The sequence below is a fragment of the Papio anubis genome, chromosome 15 (genome assembly GCF_008728515.1).
Source record: "Papio anubis isolate 15944 chromosome 15, Panubis1.0, whole genome shotgun sequence".
NCBI classification, from domain to species: domain Eukaryota; kingdom Metazoa; phylum Chordata; class Mammalia; order Primates; family Cercopithecidae; genus Papio; species Papio anubis.
In genome coordinates this window covers 30,565,611-30,592,402 of record NC_044990.1, presented here as the reverse complement: position 1 = coordinate 30,592,402, position 26,792 = coordinate 30,565,611, and the positions used below count along the sequence as shown (strand labels likewise).

The following is a 26,792-nucleotide window of genomic DNA, read 5'->3' as shown; positions in this document are numbered from 1 at the left end:
TCAAACCCGACATGTCAAAATGAACCATTTCTCTCCCATCTCTTCCCCTTCTCTTCCCTCACCCTCCCTTAGCTGCTTCTCCATAATCATCTCCATCTCATTAAATGGTTTCTCTATCCTCCCAGTTGCTCAAAAATGAAAATTTGGAGCTCATCTTTGATTCCTTTCTTTACCCTCACATTTAGTGCATTTTCACATCTTGTTGACACATGATCTAAGAATATGCCGTGTATTTCTTCTCCCTTGCTCTGTCATCCAGGTTACTTCCATCTTCTGCTTGGGCTACTGCAACAGCCCGACTCTCACCCTTACTCCTATGATCACCCCTACAGCCCATTCTCATGCACCAGCCAAAGAGATCACTTAAATGTGAATCAGATCGTGTCACTTTCCTGCTAAAGCCTTACACTGAAAACCCATGCTCTGCTTCAGGAGACCCGACATGATCTGGACTCTGCCTGCTTCTCTGACCTCAACTTGCACGTCACTTACTTCCTACCAGCCATGCTTGCTTTCTTGCTGTTTCTCAGACGTACCCTTCCTGCCTGCCTTAAACCTTTGTGTCAGTTGTTTTCTCTCCATGAACTTCCTTTCCCTGTGTGTTGGACCTTCTTGGCATGCAGGTCTCAGCTTAAATGTTACCTTCCCAGAGAAGCCCTTCCAGTCTCCTCCTCCCTCTGCCACTCTAAGAAGCCCGCCAGTCACGTTATCCTGGTTTATTTTCATCACAGCACTTATTAATATTTAATACTTGATTCTATCTTGCTTGTTGTCCATTTCCACCACAGAACTTGTCTTCATGAGATGGTAGGGCCTTTGCTGTGCCATTCACAGCTGTGTCACCAGTGCCTAGAACAATGCCTGGCATTCAGCAGCTGCACGATAAATATCTGTAAATGAACAGATCAAATGAATACTGTTGCTCAGTATAAGCAAGCGTAGTATAACTAGTGTGACAACTGACCTAGAACCTGACCTGGTGACCGAATGAGTGGCCATATGAGTGATGAGTGGCATCTGTTGCAGGGAGGAGCAAGTCCCCATGGAGCTGGTGCAGCGGGGCGATATCGTCAAGGTGGTCCCTGGGGGAAAGTTCCCAGTGGACGGGAAAGTCCTGGAAGGCAATACCATGGCTGATGAGTCCCTCATCACAGGTGAGGCGGCTTGTTTTATGTTCCCTCAGGCAGATATCATAGCAGCTTTCAGGTCACATGAGTGCTGGATGGGGCTGAGCAAATGACGGTTGTCTCTTTCCTACTTCTAGGAGAAGCCATGCCAGTCACTAAGAAACCCGGAAGCACTGTAATTGCGGGGTCTATAAATGCACATGGCTCTGTGCTCATTAAAGCCACCCATGTAGGCAATGACACCACTTTGGCTCAGATTGTGAAACTGGTGGAAGAGGCTCAGATGTCAAAGGTAATGAAGACATTTTAAAAACGAACTTCATCTTTCTCATTTTAGAAATTATGTCAAGAGTTCAGGGAAATCAGACAGTTTTATTGAGTAGAGATTGATTAGTAAATGTGGTTAAATGAGGGAGATTATCCCAGTCCTTATCAATGCTTGTGGTGGTTTATTTCTTCATAGGTTGTAATTTCCCACGGTCTTGGTGTTTTCTTTTCATAGGCCCCCATTCAGCAACTGGCTGACCGGTTTAGTGGATATTTTGTCCCACTTATCATCATCATGTCAACTTTGACGTTGGTGGTATGGATTGTAATCGGTTTTATCGATTTTGGTGTTGTTCAGAAGTACTTTCCTGTAAGTTGAATGCCTTGGGCTGTATGGTGGTTGTGTTTTAAATAATCTACTGACACTGATCCTATTCTTTCATCTCTTAGATTCACTGGGCTTTAATTATTCATTGCATTTTATTTGCTTGCTTCTCTTATTGACAGCAAAATTTAAGCCAGAGCGGGATAAACAGTCACTCTCCTTCTGCAGGTTTCTATTAAAGTTCTCCTTTGCATTCTACTTAGATGATTTTCACAGACACCAATTGGTGCTCAGTTGTAATGCTTGAAGCATTTACAATATGTATTATTGGTCCCTTTTGAGTTTATGAGGCATACGTCATAGAAAATAGCTCACTTTAAATGTCAATGGCATGATAATATGATTTAACACATTTTAAGAAAAATATGTTTTGATGTATATATTTACCAGTACCATTTTTGACCTCCCAGCTTCCCAAGTAATGTGAATAGCTTTTTATGTTTTCTTATTTATTTATTTATTTATTCATTTGAGATGGAGTCTCCCTCTGTTGCCCAGGCTGGAGTGCAGTGGATTAATCTCGGCTCACTGCAACCTCCGCCTCCCGGGTTCAAGCAATTCTCCTGTCTCAGCCTCCCGAGTATCTGGGACTGCAGGTGCACGCCACCACGCCCAGCTAATTTTTGTATTTTTAGTAGAGATGGGGTTTCACCATGTTAGTCAGGCTGGTCTCGAACTTCTGACCTCAGGTGGTCTGCCTGTCTCGGCCTCCTAAAGTGCTGGGATTTCAGGCATGAGCCACTGCACCCAGACGTGAATAGCCTTTTATAGTAAATGTTTTCTAAACATTGTATGTGAGGCAATGGCATATACATTTTTTAGTTTAAAAAAGTGGTTGAAGAACACTATCTTAGGAAATATGGTTTTATTAAACCTCAGAAAAAGAAAGGAAAATACAGGCCACCCCTCAAAAAACGTATTTTCTTGAGGAATAAAATCTGTATTACATCTGTGATTCTCAGTTGGGAGCTATGACATTTTTGGTTTTTGTGACTGAGGGGATGCTGCTAAACATCCTACAAGGCACATCACAGGCCCCTACGACAAAGAATTATCTGGCCCCAAATGTCAGTAGCACTGAGGTTGAAACCTTGATAATGTACTTAAAAAACTAATGGCACACTTAGAACAGTATTTGGTACTGTTAACGGCACAATAAGCAGAACAATGAGTGGTAACGTCACCATGAGTGGAACAATGTTTTTACCTTATCTTATTCCTAGCCCAGTCTAATGCTTGTTATACCATAGAGCCATAGAATGAGAAACCAAACTGGGTGTGGCGAAGCACCTGTAGACTCAGCTACTCGGGAGGCTAAGGCAGAGGATCCTTTGAGTCCAGGAGTTTGAGGCTGTAGTGTGCTGTGACGGTGCCTGTGAATAGCCACTGCACTCCAGCCTGGGTAACACAGCAAAAAGTACAAATATGGAATGGATAATTTTTTTCTTTTAAAAACAATTCTGCACATAATTAAAAGTATATCAAATATTCTCAGGATACATGTCATTTACTAGGATGTCATTTTCTCCCTCAAATTTTCCATCTTAAATTGAAAAATGTTCAAGTCAAACACTTTCTGACATCTAAGGAAACTCAGTGCTCTTAAAAGTAACTTACAGATATATTGGTAGAATGTGCCAGTGGCTATCCATGGCACCTGACCGCCTACAATTTCGGCTTTTTCGGGAGAGCAGTGCCTTGGCATGTGGCCATGGGAAGACTCAGTCCTAAACAAGTTGGAATCTGTGGCTTTCTGCTGTTCCATGCCTTTCCATCTTACTTTGGCTTCTTTTGTTTTTATCTGCAATATCAGGGAGGATGCTGGCAAACGAGGTACTGCATGTTCCTTTAAGATACTATCATCTCTCTGCTGTACGAAAGTCATTGTAGAGAAGGGCTCATGGTAACTTCCGGAAGTCCCCCCAGTCCTGTCAGAATGCCAGGTGTGATTTTGACAAGAATTAGTGTGTTTTTAAAAAAGATTACATAATCTTTATCTCTAAAAATCTTAAACAATATATCCCTCTACCTAAATATAACTGTTTCTATGAAAATTAAAAGACCCCTTTAGTAATATATCTTATTTTAGAATCCTGCCTTTCAGAGTGAAATAATAAAATGTAGATGGAAGCTAACGAGGTTGTGGTCCGTAGCCTTACCCTAGACAACTGTGCTTTTTACAATAAGTAAGCGAACATAATATCTCTTGATTATACTCCATAGCCACCAGCCATTTTTAAAAATAAACCGAGATAATTCAAGCTCTCAGAATACAAATAATGCCAAGTGTCTGGAAAGTAGACTCATATTTTGTTTGTTTTGGGTTACAAAGAAAAAATAGTGAAAAATGCAGAGAAGAAAGTAAAGATACCTCCAAATCATATCCCTAGAAGTAATTTTTTTGCACATTAGTGGATACCTTTCCAGTATTGTTGAAATGCTATATTCAGATATAGGCAGAGATTTTTGCATGAATAAATCCAGCACATGCCATTTTGTACTTGCTTTTTAATTTTGCAATGCTGCTGGTACCTTTCCATATCAGTAAATGTAGATATACATCATCATTCCAACAGTTGCCTCGTATCCTATTATATACACCACACCTACAATTTAATTAACCAATCTGTTGTTTCCATTTTTTGTCATTACAAAAGCAAAACACTGTGGTAAATATTCTTGCATCTTTTCTCATTTATATGATTATCACCTTAGAATAGCATTTTTTAAGCTTTCCTAATGATGAAAAAAAATAGCGATAATAGTTACTGTTTCTTAGATGCTGCTCCTATGCCCGGTGTTATGTACTGTGTATATGTATATGTTTACATGTGTATTGCCTCATTCAATCCGTACCACAATTTATGAGCTATGCATTATCATCTCCATTTTGTGTATGAGGAAACCAGAATCTGGATCTGTGTGGTCCATCTCCAGAGTCTGCTTTCCCCTGTCAAGGGCTTTTATTTGACTCTGCTCCTGTAATGCCTCTTTGAGGGAAACCTGTAGGATGACGTTGGATAGCTGGGATGTGGAGAGCAGTGATGTGTTCTCTATGATGGCAGAGCAGTGCAGAATACCATCTGTTTCCAAAACCCAAGTTTGTCACACTGTGCCCAGTGCCCCCCTGAAATGCCCTTATGTGATTAGAGTTCTGGGAGCTTCCTTATTGAACTCTCAACCTGCCTCTGACTCTGTTTCAGAACCCCAACAAGCACATCTCCCAGACAGAGGTGATCATCCGGTTTGCATTCCAGACGTCCATCACGGTGCTGTGCATTGCCTGCCCCTGCTCCTTGGGGCTGGCCACGCCCACGGCCGTCATGGTGGGCACTGGGGTGGCCGCGCAGAATGGCATCCTCATCAAGGGAGGCAAGCCCCTGGAGATGGCGCACAAGGTCAGCCTGTACCACGGCTTTCCCCGTCCTGAGAGATGAAAGTAGTATCTGTTTACTATTTCACATTGAGAGAAAAGCCTGAGAGCCACTCAAGACAGCAGTGTTAATTACATAGAATAGTAAGTCAAGTCTAACTAGGAATAACGACAGTAGCAACAGAATAGCCACCAGTCATATAATGAAACACTATCAACATTACTTGATTTAATTGCATTAACAACTCTGTGTGGTAGGTGCTTATCATTCCCATTTTACAGATGAGGAAACTGCAGCAGGAGGAGATTAGGTTACTCGCCCAAAGGCCTGCAGCTAACCAGAGGCAGAGCTGGGATTCACACCCAGGTAGTCAGGCTCCAGGACAAAAGCCCCACTGTGACATCTGTGGGATTAGTGGTGGGTCCTGTGACTCTGGGGAGTAAAGAGTGAGTGACGGTGTTTGTGAAGTGTCTTCCTTTTGCCTAACTTACCTCTGGCCTTTCACACTTGCACCTATGTAATCAGCATTTGCTGGGCACGCACTGCATGTGGGCCCCACACTGGGTTCTGGCGATGGTCATGGTTTCTAGCTGCCAAGGAGCCCACCAGGTTAGGGGGAAAGACAGACAGTGAAAAAGTAAATAGCAAAGCTGAGTGAGTATTTACGAGATACTGAGTATTGACCGGTGGTGCTTGATGCCCTGGGGACACTTGAACAGGGGCCAATCCTAGACTTGGGGTGCTGGACTCAGGGACGAGGGTGCTGCAGGTGGTCAGGGAAGTGAATGCGAATGTTCATCTGAGACCTTACTGTTGAGTGAGAGCTGGACAACGGAGCTGGGGAAGAGTGTTCCAACATGGGGACAGCAGGTGGACAGGACCTGTGAAGGTAGAACTTCCCCTCCCCGCGGTATCCCCAGCATCTAGCCTGAGACATCGAGTGCATTCAGAAGTTATCTGTTGAATGAGCAAACGAGGAACTGGAAGAAAATCATTGGGAGAGAGGAACTGGAGATGAGACTGTTGAGGGAGGGGCCAGAATCCAAAGGCTGAAGATTTAGTAAAGGGTTCTGAACGTTACCCTAGAAGCCGCGTGGGGATGGCATACCCATGTGATGTGACCGGACCGTGTGTTGGGAAGATCATTCTGGCTGCATAGTGAAGGATGCACTGAAAGCTGGCAAGAATCTCTGGAGGAAGATGAGTTAAGTGTGTTGAAGGAAGGCCACCACTCAGCATCAGAAACAAAAAGCTGAATTATTTGTTTGCACAATTGTAAGGGAGAACCCTGCATAGAACCCTGCTGTGGGACATGGTCTGAGAAGAACAACCTGCTGGCCTTAAATGGGTTCGAATTATACACTTCAGGGATTACTGAACTTTCAGAAGCAGGGCTCAGGGCTCAGCTGGCCCTGGTCATGGAAGTGCAGGTACCTGAATATAGCTGCTGCCCATATCTGAGCCCAGAGGTGTGGGAACTCTGCAGACTGCCATTGACCAAGTGTGACCAACTTAAAACTGGCTGCGGGGGTTTGCTTGTCTTTATGGCCATAGAATAGTCCTTTCCTTTCTTGAACTCAGAGTGTGAGGACTCTATTCCCAGTAGCTTTTGCACTTGGGCAGGCAAGAGGAAGCTGTGGTTGGGCTCGGCGGATGGCAGTGGACAGGGAGGCAGGTGTCCCTCAGGGTCCTGACTCCTGACCTGACGTGAGGAAGTCTGTGGATGGTGTCACTGTTGGGGGGACAGTGCTGTGCCATCTCCTGTACAGCCAAGGTTTCTGGCTTTGCCTGGTCAAGGTCAAGCCTCAGTGTGGCTGGTTTGACTGGACACGTAGGGAAACAGTTTCTTTGCAGTGGGAGTTGTTGAACCCTGAGATTGAACGACAGAGGATCACGTTAGAAAGCTGTGCAGGTGTCTTGTTTCCTGTCTGAGGCAGGTTGGGTGAGGTTCTGCATCAGGACTATGACTATGGAAGCCCCTCCATCTGTATTGTGGTCACTGAGTTGTGGTTGTTTTTGGCAGATAAAGACTGTGATGTTTGACAAGACTGGCACCATTACCCATGGGGTCCCCAGGGTCATGCGAGTGCTCCTTCTGGGGGATGTGGCCACCCTGCCCCTCAGGAAGGTTCTGGCTGTGGTGGGGACTGCGGAGGCCAGCAGCGAACACCCCTTGGGCGTGGCAGTCACCAAATACTGTAAAGAGGTACGTGGACCTGGGCATGGCCCTGCCCTCCCCACCAGTGCTCCTTTACTCCTCACCATGTCCTTCTCTCCTAGCTGCCCTTGAGCAGGCCTTCTCTGTGTGGTCTGGAAAAGCACTTAGAAGGCCCCTCTGCAGCAGGCGGGGATAGGGCTCACAGTCAGCCCTTGACACAGTTTCAGGTTATCACAAAGGGAGTTCAGTGTCACAGGCATTTGCTGAACATCACCAGGCACCAGGCTCAGGAGAACAACAGGAGTGGGATGTGAAGTCTACCCTTTGGAAGCTCACAGCCTTGGGGAGTATGGGCAGTCTGGAAACTCAGTGCTTTGACAGTGCTTAGTGCAAGGGGACACAAACATGAAATGGGAGTATTGGGGTGGGAGGGAGAAATCTATTCCCCTGGGAGCACCTGGGACAGAGAGGAACCAGCTGAGGTGAGCCAGAGCGCCCGGCAGGTTCTTGGCACTTCATAGAGAAGCATTGCCCTCTTTTGGTCTCTCCACATGAAATGTTCTGTTTTGTTTTCTCTTAATTTCAGTCTGAATATAGGGGCAGCAGAACGTGTCACACAGAATATTGCCCTGACAATTTTTAAACAGCCTGAGCAATACTGTTAGCAGTAAATGTAGAAAGGTGATATCGTTGCCTTGAAAAACAGTTGACAACTCTTTGTGGTCGGAGGCTCTTCCAGAAACCTCATTTCTAGTTTTTCCTTCATGTAGGGTCAGACAGCCCACTGTTTCACACCTCTCCCTTCTGACATTTCAGGGAGAATCTCGCTCACCCTCAGTCATCCTTCATTTGTTGTATGGTCTGGAAAACTGCTTAGAAGGCTCCTCTGCAGCAAGTGGAGATAAGGGACTCACAGTCAGCCCTTGCCACAGTTCTAGGTTATCATAAAGGGAGGTCGGTGTCACAGGCATTTGCTGAACATCACCAGGCACCAGACTCAGGAGAACAACAGGAGTGGAATGTGAACTCTGCCCTTCAGGAGCTCACAGCCTGGGGGAGGACAGGCAGTCTAGAAACCCCAGCCATTCCTTTCCCCTGCCACCTTGTCCCCTCCTCCTCCAGGGTCTGATATACAGGCAATTATCTCTTGATAGCCTCAAAGAGCTTTGTTAACACTACTTATTCCATTGTTTTTATGAAATTATTTGCAACATAAAATTTACTTCTCCCTCTCTTTGGCACCTGCACTCCTCTTTAATTTGAGGTGTTTGATATGAATTGCCTTTTTCCTTTCCATTCGGTAACCTGTTCACTGTCATGAGGCACCCACCCAGGGCAACATTTTAGGCTGTTTAGTCTCATTCAACTTTACAGCTATAGTATCTTTACCAAAGGGGGAGAAATAATTACTAGTCACTATCTTAACCTTTCCCATCCATTCCACCTCCCTTTCCTCCTTTCTTTCAGTTCCTGCTTTCCACTGTTCTCTTGCCACCTTCACCCTGTGTCCCTGTCCTGCCTACCCCTCCCTCTCATATCACCCCTCTTGGCTTACAGGTTCCTCTCCCTCTCTTTCCACCTTCCCAGGAACTTGGAACAGAGACCTTGGGATACTGCACGGACTTCCAGGCGGTGCCAGGCTGTGGAATTGGGTGCAAAGTCAGCAACGTGGAAGGCATCCTGGCCCACAGTGAGCGCCCTTTGAGTGCACCTGCCAGTCACCTGAATGAGGCTGGCAACCTTCCCGCAGAAAAAGGTATTGCTGGCCTCTGTCTCTGCAGCTGGTTCAAAGTAGAGGTGGGCCAAACCACAGAGAGCACCACGTCCAGCAGTGATGGCCTCTGCTGTGCGGCAGACGGTTCATGGCTAAGGCAGCCAAGCCTGCCTCCCCACCCCCAGGAAAGTTTCTCGCATGTTCTTGGGTGCATGTAAATTTTGTTGCTTAGGGCTGCCTTAAATTTGTAGAGCATTGTTTAGCTGACCCGTGATTTTGATTCGTCTCTTTCTTATCCCAAATCGGTCTTGCTTCTCATAAGCCACAGAGTTGGCAGATGGGAATTCCACTTTTGTTCTTCCTGTTTCCATCCCGTGTGGTAGAACTCTGGTATTTACCGAGCAGGCAGAAAAATTCAGTAAAGCAGAGGGAAATGTCTGCCCAAGCCAGGAAGGGACACTGCTTGGAGGGACAGCTGCTTTTGAAGAATGGCCTTTCTTATTCTCAAGGTAGCTTGCCAGCCACCAGAATAAAGGATGGAAAACACTCAAAACCCGTGACTAGTGTTTTTCCTAAGTGTTGGTAGTGAAACTGTGACTTAGATTGTGTGGTTAGAAGCCACGTACCACCTTCCAGCCTTTAAAACCCCAGATGGCCTTTCGATGAGAGCTTCCAGAGCCTGGCCGCGCAGTGACACCTCAGCAGCACACACTGTTTGAAAGTGACAGGTGAGAGGTGCATTAGCCTCGGGAGTTACAGTTTTAAACATTTCATATAGACTTGCCTGATTATTCGTTGATTCACCTGGGGTCGTTGATACCAAGCAGTAATGAATGTAGTCAACACTTGCTTTGTGTGCCGGGCAAATAGCTAAGTGCTTCTAATCCCTGCAGAAAAAGAATCAGTGGATACTTCTAAGACAAAGACGGACGTTGCCTTATGTTTAATACGTTTATGCCATGTCCACCCATATAGCATGTACTATTAATGCCTCATCTTAATTCATACCCACATGTCCTACACATTAATTTTACTTTTTTTTTCTTGTCCTAAAGGATGCTGTCACAAGAGGAAGGTTACAGTTTTTCAGATTGGTTAAAAGGATATTTTGCTGTTAAAAGGATTGCATGGTTTTAGTTAACAGCGAAATTGGACCATTTAGAAATAACCACAGCCTCTTTTGAATAGATGCAGCCCCCCAGACCTTCTCTGTGCTGATTGGAAACCGTGAATGGCTGAGGCGCAACGGCTTAACCATTTCCAGTGACGTCAGTGACGCTATGACAGACCACGAGATGAAAGGACAGACAGCCATCCTGGTGGCTATTGACGGTATCTTCTGCTTCTGCCTTCCTTCTGCTCTCTCAGAAATGCAGTTTTCTGCAGATATCAGGCAAAAGAGTCGTCCTTTAAAAAAGAAAAGAAAACAAATGAAAACCTTCCTCTCTTAATTTCAGGCCTGTTTCCCAAAAGATTGCCTTTTTGTCTTTTCTCTTCATTGTTTCCCACTGTCTCCATCTTGGCCCCATAGCCAGCTCTGGTCTGGCCTCAGTCTTCTTGACCTTGGAATTCTAAACTGTCTTTGTCATCATCGTTGCTCTTGTCCGGGTGGGCAGTTCAGAGTCATCCTTCTCATTCATCCCTGCAGACAAAGCAGGAATTCACTTCCCAACAGGTTTAACTACAGGACGCATTTAAACAATGAGATCCATGCCACTCTTCTCTGTCTGCTTTATTTATTTGTTATTACTTTTGTTTTTTTTTAGATCGAGTTTCCCTCTTGTCACCCAGGCTGTAGTGCAGTGGTGCGATCTCGTCTCACTGCAACCTCTGCCTTCGGGTTCAAATAATTCTCCTGCCTCAGACTCCTGAGTAGCTGGGATTACAGGCCCCCACCACCATGCCAAGCTAAATTTTGTATTTTTAGTAGAGGTGGGTTTTCACCAGGCTGATCTCGAACTCCTGACCTCAGGTGATCCCCCTGCCTTGGCCCCCCAAAGTGCTGGGATTACAGGCGTGAGCCACCGCGCCTGCCCTTCTGTCTGCTTTATACAGACTGGTGTTGCATAGAGTACAGGTCTCAAGACTGTGTGCGTTGGCTGGGTGCGGTGGCTTACATCTATAATCCCAGCACTTTGGGAGGCTGAGGTGGTTGGATCACCTGAGGTTGGGAGTTCGAGACCAGCCTGACCAACATGGTGAAACCCCGTCTCTGCTAAAAAAATATTAGCCGGGCGTGGTGGCAGGCGCCTGTAATCCCAGCTACTGAGGAGGCTGAGGCAGGAGAATCGCTTGATCCTGGGAGTCGGAGGTTGTGGTGAGCCGAGATCATGCCATTGCACTCCAGCCTGGGCAACGAGAATGAAACTCCATCTCAAATTAAAAAAAAGACTGCATGTGTTTTAGTGCTCAGATTCTATCCTGGGCTTTACATGCCAGAGAGATTGGAGTCTTTACTTTGTTAATGTTAGTTTCTGCTAATAGAAGTAACAGTATATGCAAGCAAGAAATAAAATTTATGATACCTTTTGAATGCTCCAGCCAAATATGTCTTCCTCTCACATTCTCTCTTTTTTTCCCCTTTTTGTAAGTCTTTGTAAATCCACCCTCCCCTCGGCTGTCAAACCAGAATTGGCACAAGTAAAGGAGTCGTGCCATCTCGTATGTCATCCCTCACTGTGTTCTCATTCACACCTCAGCCCTAAAAACCCTCCTGCTTCTATAGCTAAAGATTCACTCAAAGAGAAATTCTGCCAAATTGTTTTCTGTAGGAAAAGACAAAGAAGGATTGATTTTCTAGTTTGGACATTTATCACTTTAAGTGATATCTGTTATATTTCTTGAATTTTAGTCGCTAACGTGTATTGAATTCTTATTACAAGCCAGGCACTTTGCAAAGTGTCATACATGCTCCTTGCAGAAAGTTTGGAAAATTCAGCTATAAAGGAGAAAATGAAATCACTCATAATCCTATTCCTCGGGGAGTCACTGTGAAGATTTTAATTATATTGCTTCCAGACTTTTCCGTATGTCTGTAAATGCATGTACTTTTTAAAAAGCAAAAAAAACCCCATTGTGTTATATAATTTGGCGTTTTGTTTTTTGCACGTAACATTATATGATGAGAACATTGCAAATGTGGTGTCTTGATGCGGGGTGCCCATCCTGTGTAGCTGCTGATGCCGGCTGGTTCACTCCAGGTGTGCTCTGTGGGATGATTGCTATCGCAGATGCTGTCAAGCAGGAGGCCGCCCTGGCTGTGCACACGCTGCAAAGCATGGGTGTGGACGTGGTTCTGATCACCGGGGACAACCGGAAGACAGCCAGAGCCATTGCCACCCAGGTACAGCCCTTTAATATTGCAAACTACGTAAAGCTCATAAAAGCAGTTAGAGACAAAAGTAAGCACCAGTTGGCCCAGCACTGAACTGTACTCCTGCTCTTTTCCCCTCTCTGGATGCTTTTCTCTCCACGTGCTTCATTCTGTGGCCACGTAGTGTCACACGTGAGCACTGTGGTGCCGTGCGAAGATCTCTTCCTGGGGTTTGGGTGCATGCATCCTCGAAAAAGGAGTTCCATTGTTCTCTAACCTTTTCCCAGTCTTTGCAATGGAAAAAAAGTATGTGGCTTAAGGGCTAAGATAGACATTTTCTAACCTTTATGTTAAAGGAAGATTTTGCCAGCTCAGCTCTTCTCACTCGGGTGCTCAGATAAGTGACTCAGTCCTGGGCAGTTCTCCAGCAGCTTAGCCCCTGAGGCTGTTTGGCTTGTGAGGACAGTACCACTGGATGGCTGCCTGACTCCTCACACAGCAGTGGCTCCAGTTTGGATTCCTAGAAATTATGCACCTCCAAATGTGTGCAGAGCTCTAGGCTTCTGAAAGCTTAACTGTGTTCCTTGAGGGAAGCAGCAGTACCCCTGTTTTCCATGGTCCTCCTTGCTAATGGTGGACCTGTTTAGCATCCTTCCCCCCTTTTCTGGCTAACACTTGTTCATCCATTCAGCAGGCACTTATGAAGCACCACGAATGTGACAGGCAGGTGCGGGGCCAGGCTCTGTGAGGAATGAAGGGGGCTCGGCTCACAGTCTTGCAAGAAGGCGGACCAGTGACAGTGTATATCTGAGAAGCGGGAGAGGGGCTAGGAAAGGAAAACTGCACCTTCCCAGGACACAGCAGGCAGCAGGAGCATTTCCCAGGGGCACAGAATAGCACGGCGATTTGGAGACACCGCAGGGAGCTGAATGGTGTGGTCAAGTGTGGCACCAGCGGCCGGACCCTGAGACTCTGGGGACCTCAGAAGCAGACCTGAGAGTTGAGCTGCCCTCCTCTGGGAGGTGCATGGGGTCTGCTGGAGGACATGAGACAGGAGAGTAGGGACCCATGGCCATACAGATGCTTTGGAAAGACCATGGGGGCAGCACATGGAGAAGAAGGTTGGGGTACTGAGCTGTGGACAGGGAGACCAGCAAGGGGGTTGTTTGCACATCCAGAAAAGGACAGGGCCTAAACCAGTACAGGGTGTTGGGGCGGGAGCCAGGGATGAACTGGCCCTGTGACAGCAAACCTGCAGGGTGTGGCTGACCAACGTCACTGACTGGACCCAGAGGCTGAGGGCAGAGGGGCAAGGGTAATTTGAGGCTTCTGCTGCTATCTGATACCTTTTGCCAACACCAGGCATTGCCTTTCTTTTGTCTTAGGTTGGCATCAACAAAGTCTTTGCAGAGGTGCTGCCTTCGCACAAGGTGGCCAAGGTCCAGGAGCTCCAGAATGAAGGGAAGAGAGTCGCCATGGTGGGGGATGGGGTCAATGACTCCCCAGCCTTGGCTCAGGCAGACATGGGTGTCGCCATTGGCACTGGCACGGATGTGGCCATCGAGGCAGCCGACGTTGTCCTCATCAGAGTGAGCGCGGCTGCAGCCAGGCTGTGGGTGCTGGGAGGGTGGTGGGCAGACGCCTTCCTCACCGTGTGCTTCTCTCTATCAGAATGATTTGCTGGATGTGGTGGCTAGCATTCACCTTTCCAAGAGGATTGTCCGGAGGATACGCATCAACCTGGTCCTGGCACTGATTTATAACCTGGTTGGGATACCCATCGCGGCAGGTAGGCAGCTTTTACCCACTGTGCTCCAGCTGCGCCCAGAAAGGCTTCTGTCTCCCAGGTTTCTGCTGAGGTTAGTGAGTAGCTCACTCACTGGCTGGCTAGAGATGTTTTAGAAAGGCTGGTTTTTTTTATGTCCCCTGCTTTATATGTCTTTAAAGGTAAATGAGAAACTGTGAAGAGGACCTGAAAACTTCATTCACTCTGTTCCTTTCTAAAAAGCTAGTGGAGATGCTTGGCTGTATTTTCTGAGCCCTATTTTACTGTGGCCTTATTTTCAGAGCCATTTGTTAAGACATATAGTCTGAGGAATAATCATTAGTAAGAATTATGGGGCATCTGCTACATGTTAGGCACAATAATTGGTGTTTCAGAACCTTATCCTGAACTTCAGTCCTGCCCAAGTTTCACTCTGAGTTACACAAATGATCATGGAAGGAAACGGCTTTTTGGCCAGGCGTGGTAGCTCATGCCTGTAATCCCAACACTTTGTGGGAGGCTGAGGCAGGAGGGCCATTTGAGCTCAGGGGTTCAAGACTCACCTGGGCAACATAGTGAGACTTCATCTCTACAGAAATTTTAAAATTAGCTGGGCATAGTAGCATATACCTTAGTCCCATCTGGGAGTACAGAGGCTGGGGCAGGAGGATTTGTTGAGCCCAGGAGTTGGAGGTGGCAGTGACCCATGATTGTACCACTGTACTCTAGCCTGGGCAAGAGTAAAACCCTGTCTCAGAAAAAAGAAAAAGAAAAGAAATAGATTTTTCTGCTTTATAATTCCCCCTCATTCCCCCTCCCCAAGAAACGCCTCTCCCCTGCCCCCTGCCCCCTGCCCCCTGCCCCGGGAACATGGCAGTGAAAAGTTCCAGACCCTTCTGCAAGGCAGTGTTCTTCCATGGGCTGAGGAGAGATCAAGTTTGTAATCACAGCATTCCTGCCTCAGTCTCCCTTGTGTCTGAGTGGTTAGTGGTGACTTGTGTAACAGGGTGTTGGCCTCCTGAGCCCAGTGAGTTAGGCAGGTTTACTTCCTGTCCCCAGAGCCGGCTCAGGAGCTTAATTCCCCCAGTGTGTGTGCCTCTGCCACACAAAGTTGACCATACCTGTCTCATGACCCTGTCCTGGGACCTGGCTCTCATTCCTCTTTTAAAGATGTCATGAAGCCCTGGAGGCAAGATCATCTGCTAGACAAGGGCTGTGGCCATCAGCCATGTTTGTCCTCTGTGGTACTGTGGCTGCAGGATGGGCAGCTGGCTCCCTCACCTCCTGCCACTTTTCTCCTCCCGCTCCTCCCACTCTCTGGTTCGTTGCTGCCCTGGAGCTCGCCCTGAAATGGGATGCCACCTGTGGGTGGTTCTGGGAATATCAGGGCAAATGGAAGAGAGCCAGGCCCGCTTGACAGCACCCCACACCCAGCTTTCTAGGAAGCCTCACTTTGGGGGGCCTGTGAACAAGATCCATTGGCAGGGGCTTCCGAGCCCGCCAGGTGGAGACCTCACTGGGGGCCGCTGAGGGTGGGGCCAGCCCGGTGCCTGAGGCCCTCTCCTGGCTCCTCTCCCCAGGCCTAGGTGTGAGTGCGAGTTCTTTCTTCCCCAGGTGTCTTCATGCCCATCGGCATTGTGCTGCAGCCCTGGATGGGCTCAGCAGCCATGGCCGCCTCCTCTGTGTCTGTGGTGCTGTCATCCCTGCAGCTCAAGTGGTGAGTCCCCTCAGGCGGAGCATCTGTTGGAGGCTCCCAGGAGGCCCTGTCATTCTGCATGCTCAGGGAACAGTGGAACTTGCCTCTCATTCCCCAGTCATTCACCTGGGACAAACGCTGCAGTGGCAGCCCACGTGGAGCCTGGTGTGCATGCGTGTAACTTATCAGCACCGTGAGCAGGCAATTCACTGCTGCCCATCCACGTGCTGGGCTGCCCTTGCTCTGCTGTTCAAGGGCTGTTATTGTGAACATCAAGCAGACATGGGTCCCTGTGTATTATCTATCATTTTTTTTCTTTAAAAAAGATGTTCACTTATTTATGAGTGCATTCATTTAACAAAAGTGAGTGGCAGCCTACAATATGCAAGGCATTTGCTTAGGAAGTTTCTAAATCAGGTGAGCTTTCCTGGAACCATAGGGAGTTTAATATCCTTTTCCTTGGGAACTCTTGAGGTTTTGTTACTAAATGTTATTAAAAGATGGATGAGAGGCCTTCACCAGGCTGAGAAAAAAAAGAGCCTTGTTTCTAGAATGGCTCAGATGCTGTTGCCTTCCTGCTTTCCAGCTATAAGAAGCCTGACCTGGAGAGGTATGAGGCACAGGCGCATGGCCACATGAAGCCCCTGACAGCATCCCAGGTCAGTGTGCACATCGGCATGGATGACAGGCGGCGGGACTCCCCCAGGGCCACACCATGGGACCAGGTCAGCTATGTCAGCCAGGTGTCGCTGTCCTCCCTGACATCCGACAAGCCATCTCGGCACAGCACTGCAGCGGACGATGGTGGGGACAAGTGGTCTCTGCTCCTGAATGACAGGGATGAGGAGCAGTACATCTGATGGCACCAGGCAGGCGGGCCAGGGCAGGGCCTTGCCTCCACTCGCCACAAGCTGAGCAGGACAGCCAGCAGCAGGATGGGCTGAGCTAGCCTCCAGCTTTGGGGACTTCCACTCCCTGGATATGTCCAGTCATCCTGCCCTGCAGCACGTGGCCTTATCTGAGTGCAACTGGCCTTGCCCTAGAGAGGACGGCCTGGCCTGCCTCTTGGCGTCACTGAACCGTCAGGATGGGCTTTGTCTTGGACTCTAGTCCTTGGCTGTACTGTAGAAGGTGAGAGGCGAGTCACCCTCCTCACAAACCTCTGCTTGGAGTATTTAGGATGACTGCTATGAAATGGAGAACAGTTTCATCAGGACCAAAAAACCTCACTGGGCCTTTCCAGAGAACGGCAGACCTCACTGTCAGGCTCTTTCTGATGACGCCTGTCTGTGTGCATCATGTTTCTGAGACCACAGTTTACCTCAGGTGTGCCTGCTGCTTTCTTCCTGCACAGTCTGTTCCTTTTCTCTTCTGTGTGCTTGTCCGTGGGGACCCCTTGGAACCCTGCCTGTCTCCTAGGAGGGCGAGACCAATGTCCTTGTGGTCCTTGCTGCTGCTCTCAGGCGCTTCTCCGGTGCTCTAGAGTGTGCATTTCAGCTTGAACCTGCTTCCTGGCTCGCACATCCCCAGCCAGGGAGCTTGCCACACCATTCTTCAGGTCCAGGAGAGTTCTTTTTTTGTTTGAAGCCCCCTTCTCCATGGGGTGGGGGCTTCTCAGTAGAGTGTTGTTGCTGACCAGCTGACCTGAGAGTCCAGACTTGGCTTCCTGTGGGGTCTAGGTTCTCGCAATTCAGGACGTCCTTCCATATTCCTGCCCAGCCTGTGGTGCTGAAAACGTTTGTCCCATGGGAGACATGTGTGTGCAGGAGCCTCCCTGCATGGCCCCAGGAGCTTCGTTCTCAGTCTTCTGTGTGACTGTCACCTCATGGGGTTCAATAGAGAATTCATGTCACTAGCACCTGGCCTTGTGTGGCTTGGAGATTAGGTACTGCCCAAATAGGAGGAAAGCACAGCCTCCTTGAGCCTACCTTCTGCACGCACAGGGGCTTCAGGAAAGGAGTGGCCACAGCATCCCGAAGGGAGCATCTGTTTACCTGGCCGTGGCTCTCAGAGCAGCAGAAGGGGTCCAGTTTTAGACTCTGAAGTTGGTTGTGATTGACAGAACCCCTTGGGAGCAAACTAGTAGATGTTGGATTAAATTCTGGGTGAAACCCTTTTCTCCCACACAAAATAGTTTTAGTGACTTTTTTCAGTGTCCATTACTTGCCAGGGGCAGTTTTAGCAGCACTTTCGATAGATTACCTCTAATCTTCCCAACCAACCAACAAGGTAGCTATTACTGTCCGCATTTTACAGGCAAGGAAACAGGCTCCAAGAGGCTGAGGACTTTGCCCAGGATGACATAGCCAGTGGACAAGCCGTGTCTGTCAGCTGTGAAGGCTTCACTCTAATTGTCCTTCTACCTTGAATAGAAGTTTTCCTGATAAGAATAAACAAGGAAAAGGTCCTTGCCTCCTGGAAGAACGAATCTACCAGGTGATCTATTCATTGTTTCAACTCAGAATGCAATTCATTCAGGAGGTCATCTGACCTTCACCTTGGATGGTTAGTTTCACTTTTTACATATAGTTTTTGCGGGGTTTTATTTTATAAAATCCAAGCGCCCCAGTGATTGTGTTTTCATTGTTTTCAGCCCCCCAACTCCAGCCCGCAGCACATTTCCGCTGTCCATCAGTAACTGTGTCCTCTCTTTATGCTTGCTTGGGGAATGTTGTTTTCTGACTAGGCTGATCATTATCTAAAGAATCTAATTCTGTTGATTTTTAAAACTTTTAGGACCATAAACGTTGTGTTCCTATATGGACATGGAAATATTTATATAATTTTATAGAAAATAACCTTTTAGATGGTCAAAGTGTAAGGAATTTTTTTGTCAGATAACCATTTCTACTTCAAAAACATTTCATGCAATATTAGAATAAAGTTCTTGTCATTCCTCTCAAAATCTGCCTGTGAGTGAGATGCGTGATCAGAGGCCAGTGCCGTCCTGTCTTCACGAGGGCTTCTATGAGGCACTGGCTTGGCTTGATGTCTTTTTAGGGGGCAGAGGAGGATGGGATTTTAACAGCAGGGGACATGAGGGTGGGCAGAGCCCCCTTGATCTGCCATCCCCAGCACTGGTGTAAGTCCATTTCTCTAATGCAGGCCTGCCTCAGTGGCATGTGGGGAGAACGCTGAAAGGCAGCTCCTATCAAAGTCCCTGCCCTCCTGGGTTGGATACGGGCTTGAATTACTGCATCGTTTGCACCTCTCTATTCTAGGGTGAGTGTCTGCAAAAGGCTGTTCTCAAACACATCTTAATCAGGAGGGATATGTTTGGGGTTCCTTGGTCTTGAGGGAGTGGGTCAGGAGGAGGAGCAGAAAAGTCTTGACTAGTGGGCTCTGCTGGGAAAGCTCTGTGGGCATCTTGGGGTGGCCGGGAGGTGTAAGTGAGCCACACCTGAAGGGAGTTGACAGTGTAATCTTCACCCACACCAGGACACTTTGAAGAGCGGAAGGAGACACTATGAATAGTTATGCCAGGAGAATTGGCCTATACCGGGACTATCCAGGCAAACTGGGACATGGCACTCACCTTCCTTCAAAGGGAAATAGACATTGTGAAGTCTCCACTGACACAGACTGTCTACTTTAGAACTTTGCCCGAACATAGGTTCCAGAGACATGCTGGTGGCATAGTCCTTTATCACATTTCAAGGTTCCCCCCGATATCCACATCTTGGTACCTACACTTCTCTGTGGAATCATTGAGGTGATTATCTCATGGCTCAATGTGACTGCATAGCTAGATGGCCAGCCCCGCCCTCCAGCACACCCTGAAGGACTTCGTGCCATGCCTGCTTGACTGTTTTTCCAGATGCCTGGGTACAGAAATTTCATGTTGTGTGCATGTCCCATTGTGAAAAGTGAGGGTGATACCACCTTAGGAAGGGATCCCCTTTCTTTAGAAGATAGATACTTTCTTTCTTTTTTGTCTTTTTTTTGTTGTTGTTATACTTTACGTTCTAGGTACATGTGCAGAGTGTGCAGGTTTGTTGCATAGGTATACATGTACCATGGTGGTTTGTGGCACCCATCAACCTATCATCTACATTAGGTATTTCTCCTAATGCTATCCCTCCCCTAATCTTACCTCACCCCTCAACAGGCCCCGGTGTGTGATGTTCCCCTCCCTGTGTCCATGTGTTCTCATTGTTCACCTCCCACTTATGAGTGAGAATATGCGGTGTTTGGTTTTCTGTTCTTGTGTTAATTTGCTGAGAATGATGGTTTCCAGCTTCATCCATGTTCCCTCCCTGCAAAGGACATGAGCTCATCCTTTTTTTTTTTTTTTTTTTGAGATGAACTCATCCTTTTTTATGGCTGCATAGTATTCCATGGTGTATATGTGCCACATTTTCTTTATCCAGTCTATCATTGATGGGCATTTGGGTTGGTTCCAAGCCTTTGCTATTGTGAACAGTGCTGCAATAAGCATAGTGTGCATGTGTCTTTATAGTAGAATCATTTATAATCCTTTGGATACTTTCTAAAACTTGATCACATTTTCCTGATATATTCCTCAGGCAGAATAAATCACAACATTCCAAATAACTTTTAGTCTTTAAGACCTTAGTGAAGAATTGTGATGGGGTTACCTTTTTAATAAACAAATGCAGTAATTCTCTTTTTTTTTTTTTTTTTCAAAAATGACATCTGGAAATTGACATGTTAGCAAATAGATTCTCAAATTATTCTGCTGGATTACCAAGCAGTCAAGATTAATAAAGGTGACTTTTATTTTTTATAAATCCAGTATAGACCAAAATCAGCCAATCAAACAGTTTAATTAGAAAGAGATTATTGAATTGCAGGATTTTTTTTTTTTGCTCTTAAAAATTATGACAGTGTTTTAGTAGGTAAATTTCCTAATGTGTATACAATTGAGTTAGACAATTTTTATTTGCATACATTTTTCTTAATTGCATCTTTGTTTTAAAAACAACAAGGAACATATGTGCAAAGAAATGCTTTAAGCAGCCACTTATGCTGACTGTCAGTTTCCCTTTGCAGATTACCTTGATGTGTGAGGAAGCTGATTTGGTATTGGAAAGTACTGTGGAGCTAGGAGGAATCAAACTGCTATATTTTCTTTATTTTCAAACTCACCTTGGGCAGGCACGTAAACACTATTGTCCAGGCTTTCATTCCAGAGGGAGATGTCTACTTTGCTGTTTTTCTTTGTGTGAAGACAATGACAGGGGTTGAAATTACAGGATAGAATATGAGAATGCTAAATAATGCTGTGAAATTCCAGAATATCCTTTATTCAGGAAGATGAATAAACAGAGATTTAAAACCATCCAAGGGCTAAAATGAAAAGAATTAATGGAAATTTAACATTTTTGCCCTTTGAAATGGAGGTGGCTATTAACTCTTCTCAATTGAAACATAATAACTTCTTATAGCAAAAAATTAGGCATATAGAAATACAGGAAGTGGGGAGGGGAAAGGCAAATACTCCCTTCCCAGCCCCAAAAGGAAAGCCCATGAACATGACTTCATGGAGGGATGTCCTTTGTGGATGGACCACATCGGGACATGGAGGGAGCAAAGCCTTCCTGCTCCTTGTTGACCAGCACCTGACCAAGTGGCAGCCATCTGAGACAGAGGTGCTGCAGTGGCCTCAGAGAGGCCTGTTGAGAGCAGATCCAGGTTCCGGTCAGGTCAGGGGACAGACAATGCTCAAATACCTCCAGGCTGCTGAGTGCTGGGTGCCTGGGCAGGTTCTGTCACTCATCTTGCCTGTCTGGCCCTCCTCACAGTGGCACTGAGAGCTATTTGCATAACTGTCCCATTTCCACAGACAGGGAACCAAGCCTCAGGTTGTGCAGCTGACTGTCCAGGACACAGAAGGGGTGTTCAAATCCATTTGGCACTGGCACTAAAGCCTATAATCTGTTATGCTCCCTCTGGAAAGCTCCCTCTTCCTCCCAAAGGTGAATGCTGGTGCTTTCCTTAGGAGGAGAATCTGCTTCCTCAGCATCCCTTGGTCCCCTTTCGTGGACAAGAAAGGTATCCTTTGGCAGGACAGTGTGGCTTATCTCAAGAGCCGCCTGGTGTCTGTCTGACCAAAACAACCTCCTAGTCTGCAGCTGGAGCCAAATTAATCATTTTTTATGCATCTAGAAATGCAAGTATCAGAAGGAAAACATGGGAGAAGGGGAAAAGCGAGAGGCTGGAGGTTAGCCCTGTCGCTGGATACCTCCATGCTATGATATATGCCACACCTGTACTTGCAGCCCAGGGTTTTAGAGCCTCAGACATACATTTAGTGCAGAGTACATGTTGGGATGACTCGACAGTCACCGTATTTCTTTTTATCATCATGTGCATCTGAGCTTCATGTTAAATATTCTTGCAAGTTTATATAATTTTTTTTTTTTTTTTGAGATGGAGTCTTGCTCCGTCCCCAGGCAGGAGTGCAGTGGCGCGATCTCAGCTCACTGCAACCTCCGCCTCCTGGGTTCAAGTGATTCTCCTGCCTCAGTCTCCTGAGTAGCTGGGACTACAGGTGCATACCACCATACCCAGCTAATTTTTGCATTTTAAGTAGAGATGGGGTTTAACCATGTTAGTCAGGATGGTCTCGATCTCCTGACCTCATGATCTGCTCATCTTGGCCTCCCAAAGTGCTGGGATTACAGGTGTGAGCCACCACACCCAGCCTGGATAACTTTTTTTAAGGCTTGAACATTTTTTTTAAAAGAAAGGGTTTTTAAAGGGCTCACAGTACTTTTGATGGCTCCAAAGCTGCCTGTTCTACTTCCTGTGTTTGGGTCTACAGGACTCCACCTCAAACCCCTGGACAGAAATCTGTCTTCAGCAGTTGATTACAAAGCTGGTACCCTGGTAGCTTAGAAAACAGATCCTCACCAAAGCCCCGGGGGCCACTTTACCTGCTCCAGATCTCTATTTTCTCATCTGTTTGATAAGAACTGCTCTCGTTACTGCCCTGAGCTAGGAGAATGGAAGGGGCAGTCCACAGGAAACCTGCACACAAGTGCAAGGTACGCAGTGGTCACACGTGATCTCAACAGGTAGTGAATGTGTCGTGCAGTCTCCCTCAGATCATCCTACCTCTTCGCAATTAAGTGCAATCAGGGCCTCAGCCTTCTCGTCTACACGAATGGAGATAATAATAGTTCCTGTCTCACAGCACTGCCATGAGGGTATGCTAAGGTCGTCTGAGTAAAGCACTTAGAATAGTGCCTGGCACATCCAAAGTGCTCAAAAAATGCGAGCGGCTGTTGTCATCGTTGCTGTTAAGAGTGATGATGTCTGTTATTATAGAAAACAAACAAAAAAACCCAAAAAACAAAAAACCCCATCTCAGCCTTTGTTCCCGGAGCAGGTAAAAGCCATCTTTCTATGTTGGGGCAGAAGAAGTTCCTATTTTGGGGTCTGCTACTGAGACTTAGTGGACTAATAACAAGAGTTTGCCTTTAAAAAGAGCTGCATTTGTCCAGTTACTGGACACCAGGCCAGATGCCCAGTTCTCTGGTTTCTTGGTGGTCTTTGCATGTGTACTCCACCTCAGTGTGCCCTGAGTCCAGTGGAAGACCACAGAATGTAGGGGAGGTTAACAGCACTGGCCTTGGAGTTGGACAGACCTGAGTTCAAAACCCAACTGTACCCCTTAAGAAAGTCATTCACCATTCTGAGCTTCTGAATTGGTGTGAAATGAGTTCACTGCTGCCTCAGTGGCTTGTGAAGGTTAAGTGGAATTATGTATATAAAATGCCTAGCACAGTGCGTGGCACGTGGCGGACACTCATAAAAGGCAGTTATCGTTAGAATGGCACCGATGTGGCCTCCCCAAGGAGGGACTGGAGAAGTAAAAGCTCTCGGGGAGTATCTGGGATGGCCCTGGAATGGGATGCAGGCTCCTGGAAAATATTTATTGACTGCCTGAGTGATGCCGGTGCACAGTGGGGATTGAGGATGTGAGTGTAAAGGGTGCTAGTGAACAAGAGTGTGGAGATGAGGAAAGTGATGAGTTTTAATGTGGCGTTTCAGTCTGGATTTAGAAGACAGGACCGTGTCTCATTCAGCCCACCTGCCGTATATTCAGTAATTCGATCATTTTCAACAACCTTTTAAAATATCTTTCCGTTTTCTCCAGGACAGAATGACATCACCTTTAGATATGAATTCCTAAATAATGTACTATTTTTTTATTAAAATAGAACAATCTTGCTCTGCTATTTCTGATGACCTAGCTTTGGGGGCTAAATATAAACCCAGCACAGTGGTATGGTACTTCCATCACAGCAACGAGTGGGACGTGGCATCGTGTGATTTTAATCACAGAATAACCTGCTATTAATAGTTCCCAGGTTGGGGTGGGGAGCGGTAATGGGATCGTCTATTTATTTATTTATTTTGGAGGAATATGGGTGTTTTATAAACTTCCATTTTCTCTTTCCTATTTAGTGTTCGGAATTAATGCCAAAATCTACATAAGTTTAGATCCAGCTAAAAATGTTAACACTTGTTACTTCTGGGAGCCTCAAAGAAGCTGATATTGCCCGTTTATGACGTAGGGTACACTTATTTGGGTTTATTGGGGTTTCCTATAAAGTATGAAGCACTAGATGCTTCAGGCTGGGGGCTTTGTTTTCCCTTAAAGCTCCACCCATTTCTAGTTATTCTTTGTTTTTCTGAATAACAGTGTTTTATATATGTTTGCTTTATTATTTTATTTTTTAAATTGATAGATAAAATTGTATGTATCTATGATGTGCAACATGATGCTTAGAAGTATAAATGCATCATAGAATGATCTAGTAATGTTTTAATGTTACTTGTGCTATCACTGTCAATTATCCTTGCTCCCTGTCCCACCTTAGAGCATTCAGAGGATAATTCTGTCCCTTCTGCTCCCAGGACATCCCTGTCCCCACCCGCCGCGCACACACACACACACACACACACACACACACACACACGCCCCAACCCTGAAGGGGCCTTAATTTTTTGCCTCTCACGGGCTCTTCCCTTCTGAGCCTAAACATTCAGCCTGCTCTAATTCTCCAGGGTTTTCCCCTGTGTCATCCATGGCTTTGCTCTGACTACGCCCTCACCTCGGCAGTGGGGAGGACTAGTGAGTTGTGTCCACTGCCTATGAAATGGATCTCCTGGAGGGACCCAGGTTAGCTTGGCCTCTGCCGGTGACTGGGAAGTCACCAGAGCAGGAGCTGTGGAACTGGAGGTGGCTTCATCCACTGTGAGTGAGAAAGAGAAAAGCCACAGCAAGGAGGTCACTGCAGGAGGGGCTCCCATCTCCAGGTCCCCAGGGGAGTCCTGTGCCCACACTGAGCCTGGGAAGATTCAGGGAAGGCACAGAGCCTGCCTCAAGCAACCGGTGCAGGGAAGACAAGACATACACATGTACACCACACACACCACATACTGCACACGCATAGACACAACACACACGCCACACACACCACATATCACACACGCATAGACACGCCACACACACACCTCACACACACGCCACACACGGCACATACCACACACTCAGACACACGCCACACATATGTGTCACTACACACACCACATACCACACACACGGCAGTCACATACACACCACACACACCTCACATACACATATGCCACACATACCACATACACATAGACACATATGCACCACAGACATACCCCACACACATTTACATACACATATGCACCACACCACACACCACTGCACACATAAACAGACTGCTACACACAGCTAATGACAGAAGGAACTCCAGTGTCTTAGGAGAGGGATTTGGTGAGGAGAAAAAATCATGTCTGGTCTCAGCTTTGGGGAGGAAGGGTGGCATCTGGGCTGGCACTGAAGTGTGATTTCATGGAAGAGTATGAAGGTGGAGGCCTGGGTGGGAAAGGGGTGTTTCGGGGAAAGCCACGTGGTCAGGGCAGAACGGGCAGAGCATCTCTCCTTGGCAAGTTGTGGGAGGAAGTGTGGAAGGGGCATGAGTTACCAAGGAAGGCTCTGGTACGCATCTCTATGCATCTCTGTAACTACTGGAACTGAGGGGCTGTCTGGGATAGCTCTGCGTGGCTGTATTTGTGTGTGATGTGTAGGGGTGTGTGTGTATGTGTATGTGTATGTGTGTGTGTGATGTGTAGGGGTGTGTGTATTGCTGTTGATAAACCATCTAGATCAATACAAGGAAAGAAAAAGTTAATTCCACCTTTGGTAGCATCTGTTCTAAGAATCACTTCCTCGTTTCTTTCAGTTTCTATGGAAAGTGTTCACAGGCAGTACTTTTGCTGATGATGTAAGAGGACAATTAAGTGGAGAAATTACCAGAAAGCTGACCCTATTTTCTACTAGTTTAAATCAGTTTTAGAAGTCAGTCGATGAAATGTGATGTTCCTGCCAGGTGCTTAGCCTGGTATGAAACAGGACCCCTGTCCTCAAGCTGCTTTGCTAGCGGGGGCCTAGACAAAGGCAGTGGAGTTTTGGGAAAACAAGTGAGCGACTAAGAAAGAGCTAAACAGTGGTGCACTCCTTCTAAGTGCAAGAGAAATTTAGAAAGGAGTAATCTCTAGTAATGCCAGGAAGGCTTCCCAGAGGAAGAGGTGTCAAGGGCCTGAGGTCCTTACGTGTACTGGCTCACCCCTTGCCGGCAGATGTTGTTATATCAAAGGTTCTGAGAAGTCCTGCAGCACAGAATCCACATTTCCCAAACATACTGGAGGGGCCACAGAATCTCTCCTCCCGCAATACAGTTTATATCAGATACAGAGAAGAAATCTTCTGGGAATGCTGCTCAGAGAGGGTGAGAACTGAGTAAGGTCAAGCACAGGAGGGATTTGCTCAGGAGGGGAGGAGAGGGCTTATGATCCAGGTGGTGTGTGATCGTTGTATGCAGTGGGGGGTGCAGCCTGGCTGCTGGGGAGAGCAGGAAAGGGGATGAGGAGGCTGAGTGGGGCCACACTGTTTGGGGACAGGCAGAATTCAGGCAGGAGGGAAGGA

The 26,792-nt window shown here is 46.8% G+C and overlaps 1 protein-coding gene across 9 annotated transcripts in view; it reads left to right on the top strand.

The window, feature by feature from the left end:
* Positions 1 to 18,704, top strand: part of ATP7B (ATPase copper transporting beta) — an 81,946-nt gene extending 63,242 nt beyond the window's left edge. For 5 of the 9 annotated variants that reach the window (XM_021929646.2, XM_021929644.2, XM_021929649.2 and 2 more), the window contains 12 exons: positions 1,027 to 1,154; positions 1,265 to 1,419; positions 1,630 to 1,764; positions 4,983 to 5,177; positions 7,177 to 7,359; positions 8,899 to 9,067; positions 10,214 to 10,357; positions 12,199 to 12,368; positions 13,724 to 13,927; positions 14,010 to 14,127; positions 15,718 to 15,820; positions 16,386 to 18,704. In XM_021929646.2, the coding sequence (XP_021785338.2) occupies positions 1,027 to 1,154; positions 1,265 to 1,419; positions 1,630 to 1,764; positions 4,983 to 5,177; positions 7,177 to 7,359; positions 8,899 to 9,067; positions 10,214 to 10,357; positions 12,199 to 12,368; positions 13,724 to 13,927; positions 14,010 to 14,127; positions 15,718 to 15,820; positions 16,386 to 16,659 (1,978 nt within the window). In that variant the 3' untranslated portion in view covers positions 16,660 to 18,704. The remainder of the gene's footprint in view (positions 1 to 1,026; positions 1,155 to 1,264; positions 1,420 to 1,629; positions 1,765 to 4,982; positions 5,178 to 7,176; positions 7,360 to 8,898; positions 9,068 to 10,213; positions 10,358 to 12,198; positions 12,369 to 13,723; positions 13,928 to 14,009; positions 14,128 to 15,717; positions 15,821 to 16,385) is intronic. The other 4 variants (XM_017951263.3, XM_031655864.1, XR_004178712.1 and 1 more) reach the window with 3 other exon arrangements.
* The last annotated feature ends 8,088 nt before the right edge of the window (positions 18,705 to 26,792 follow it).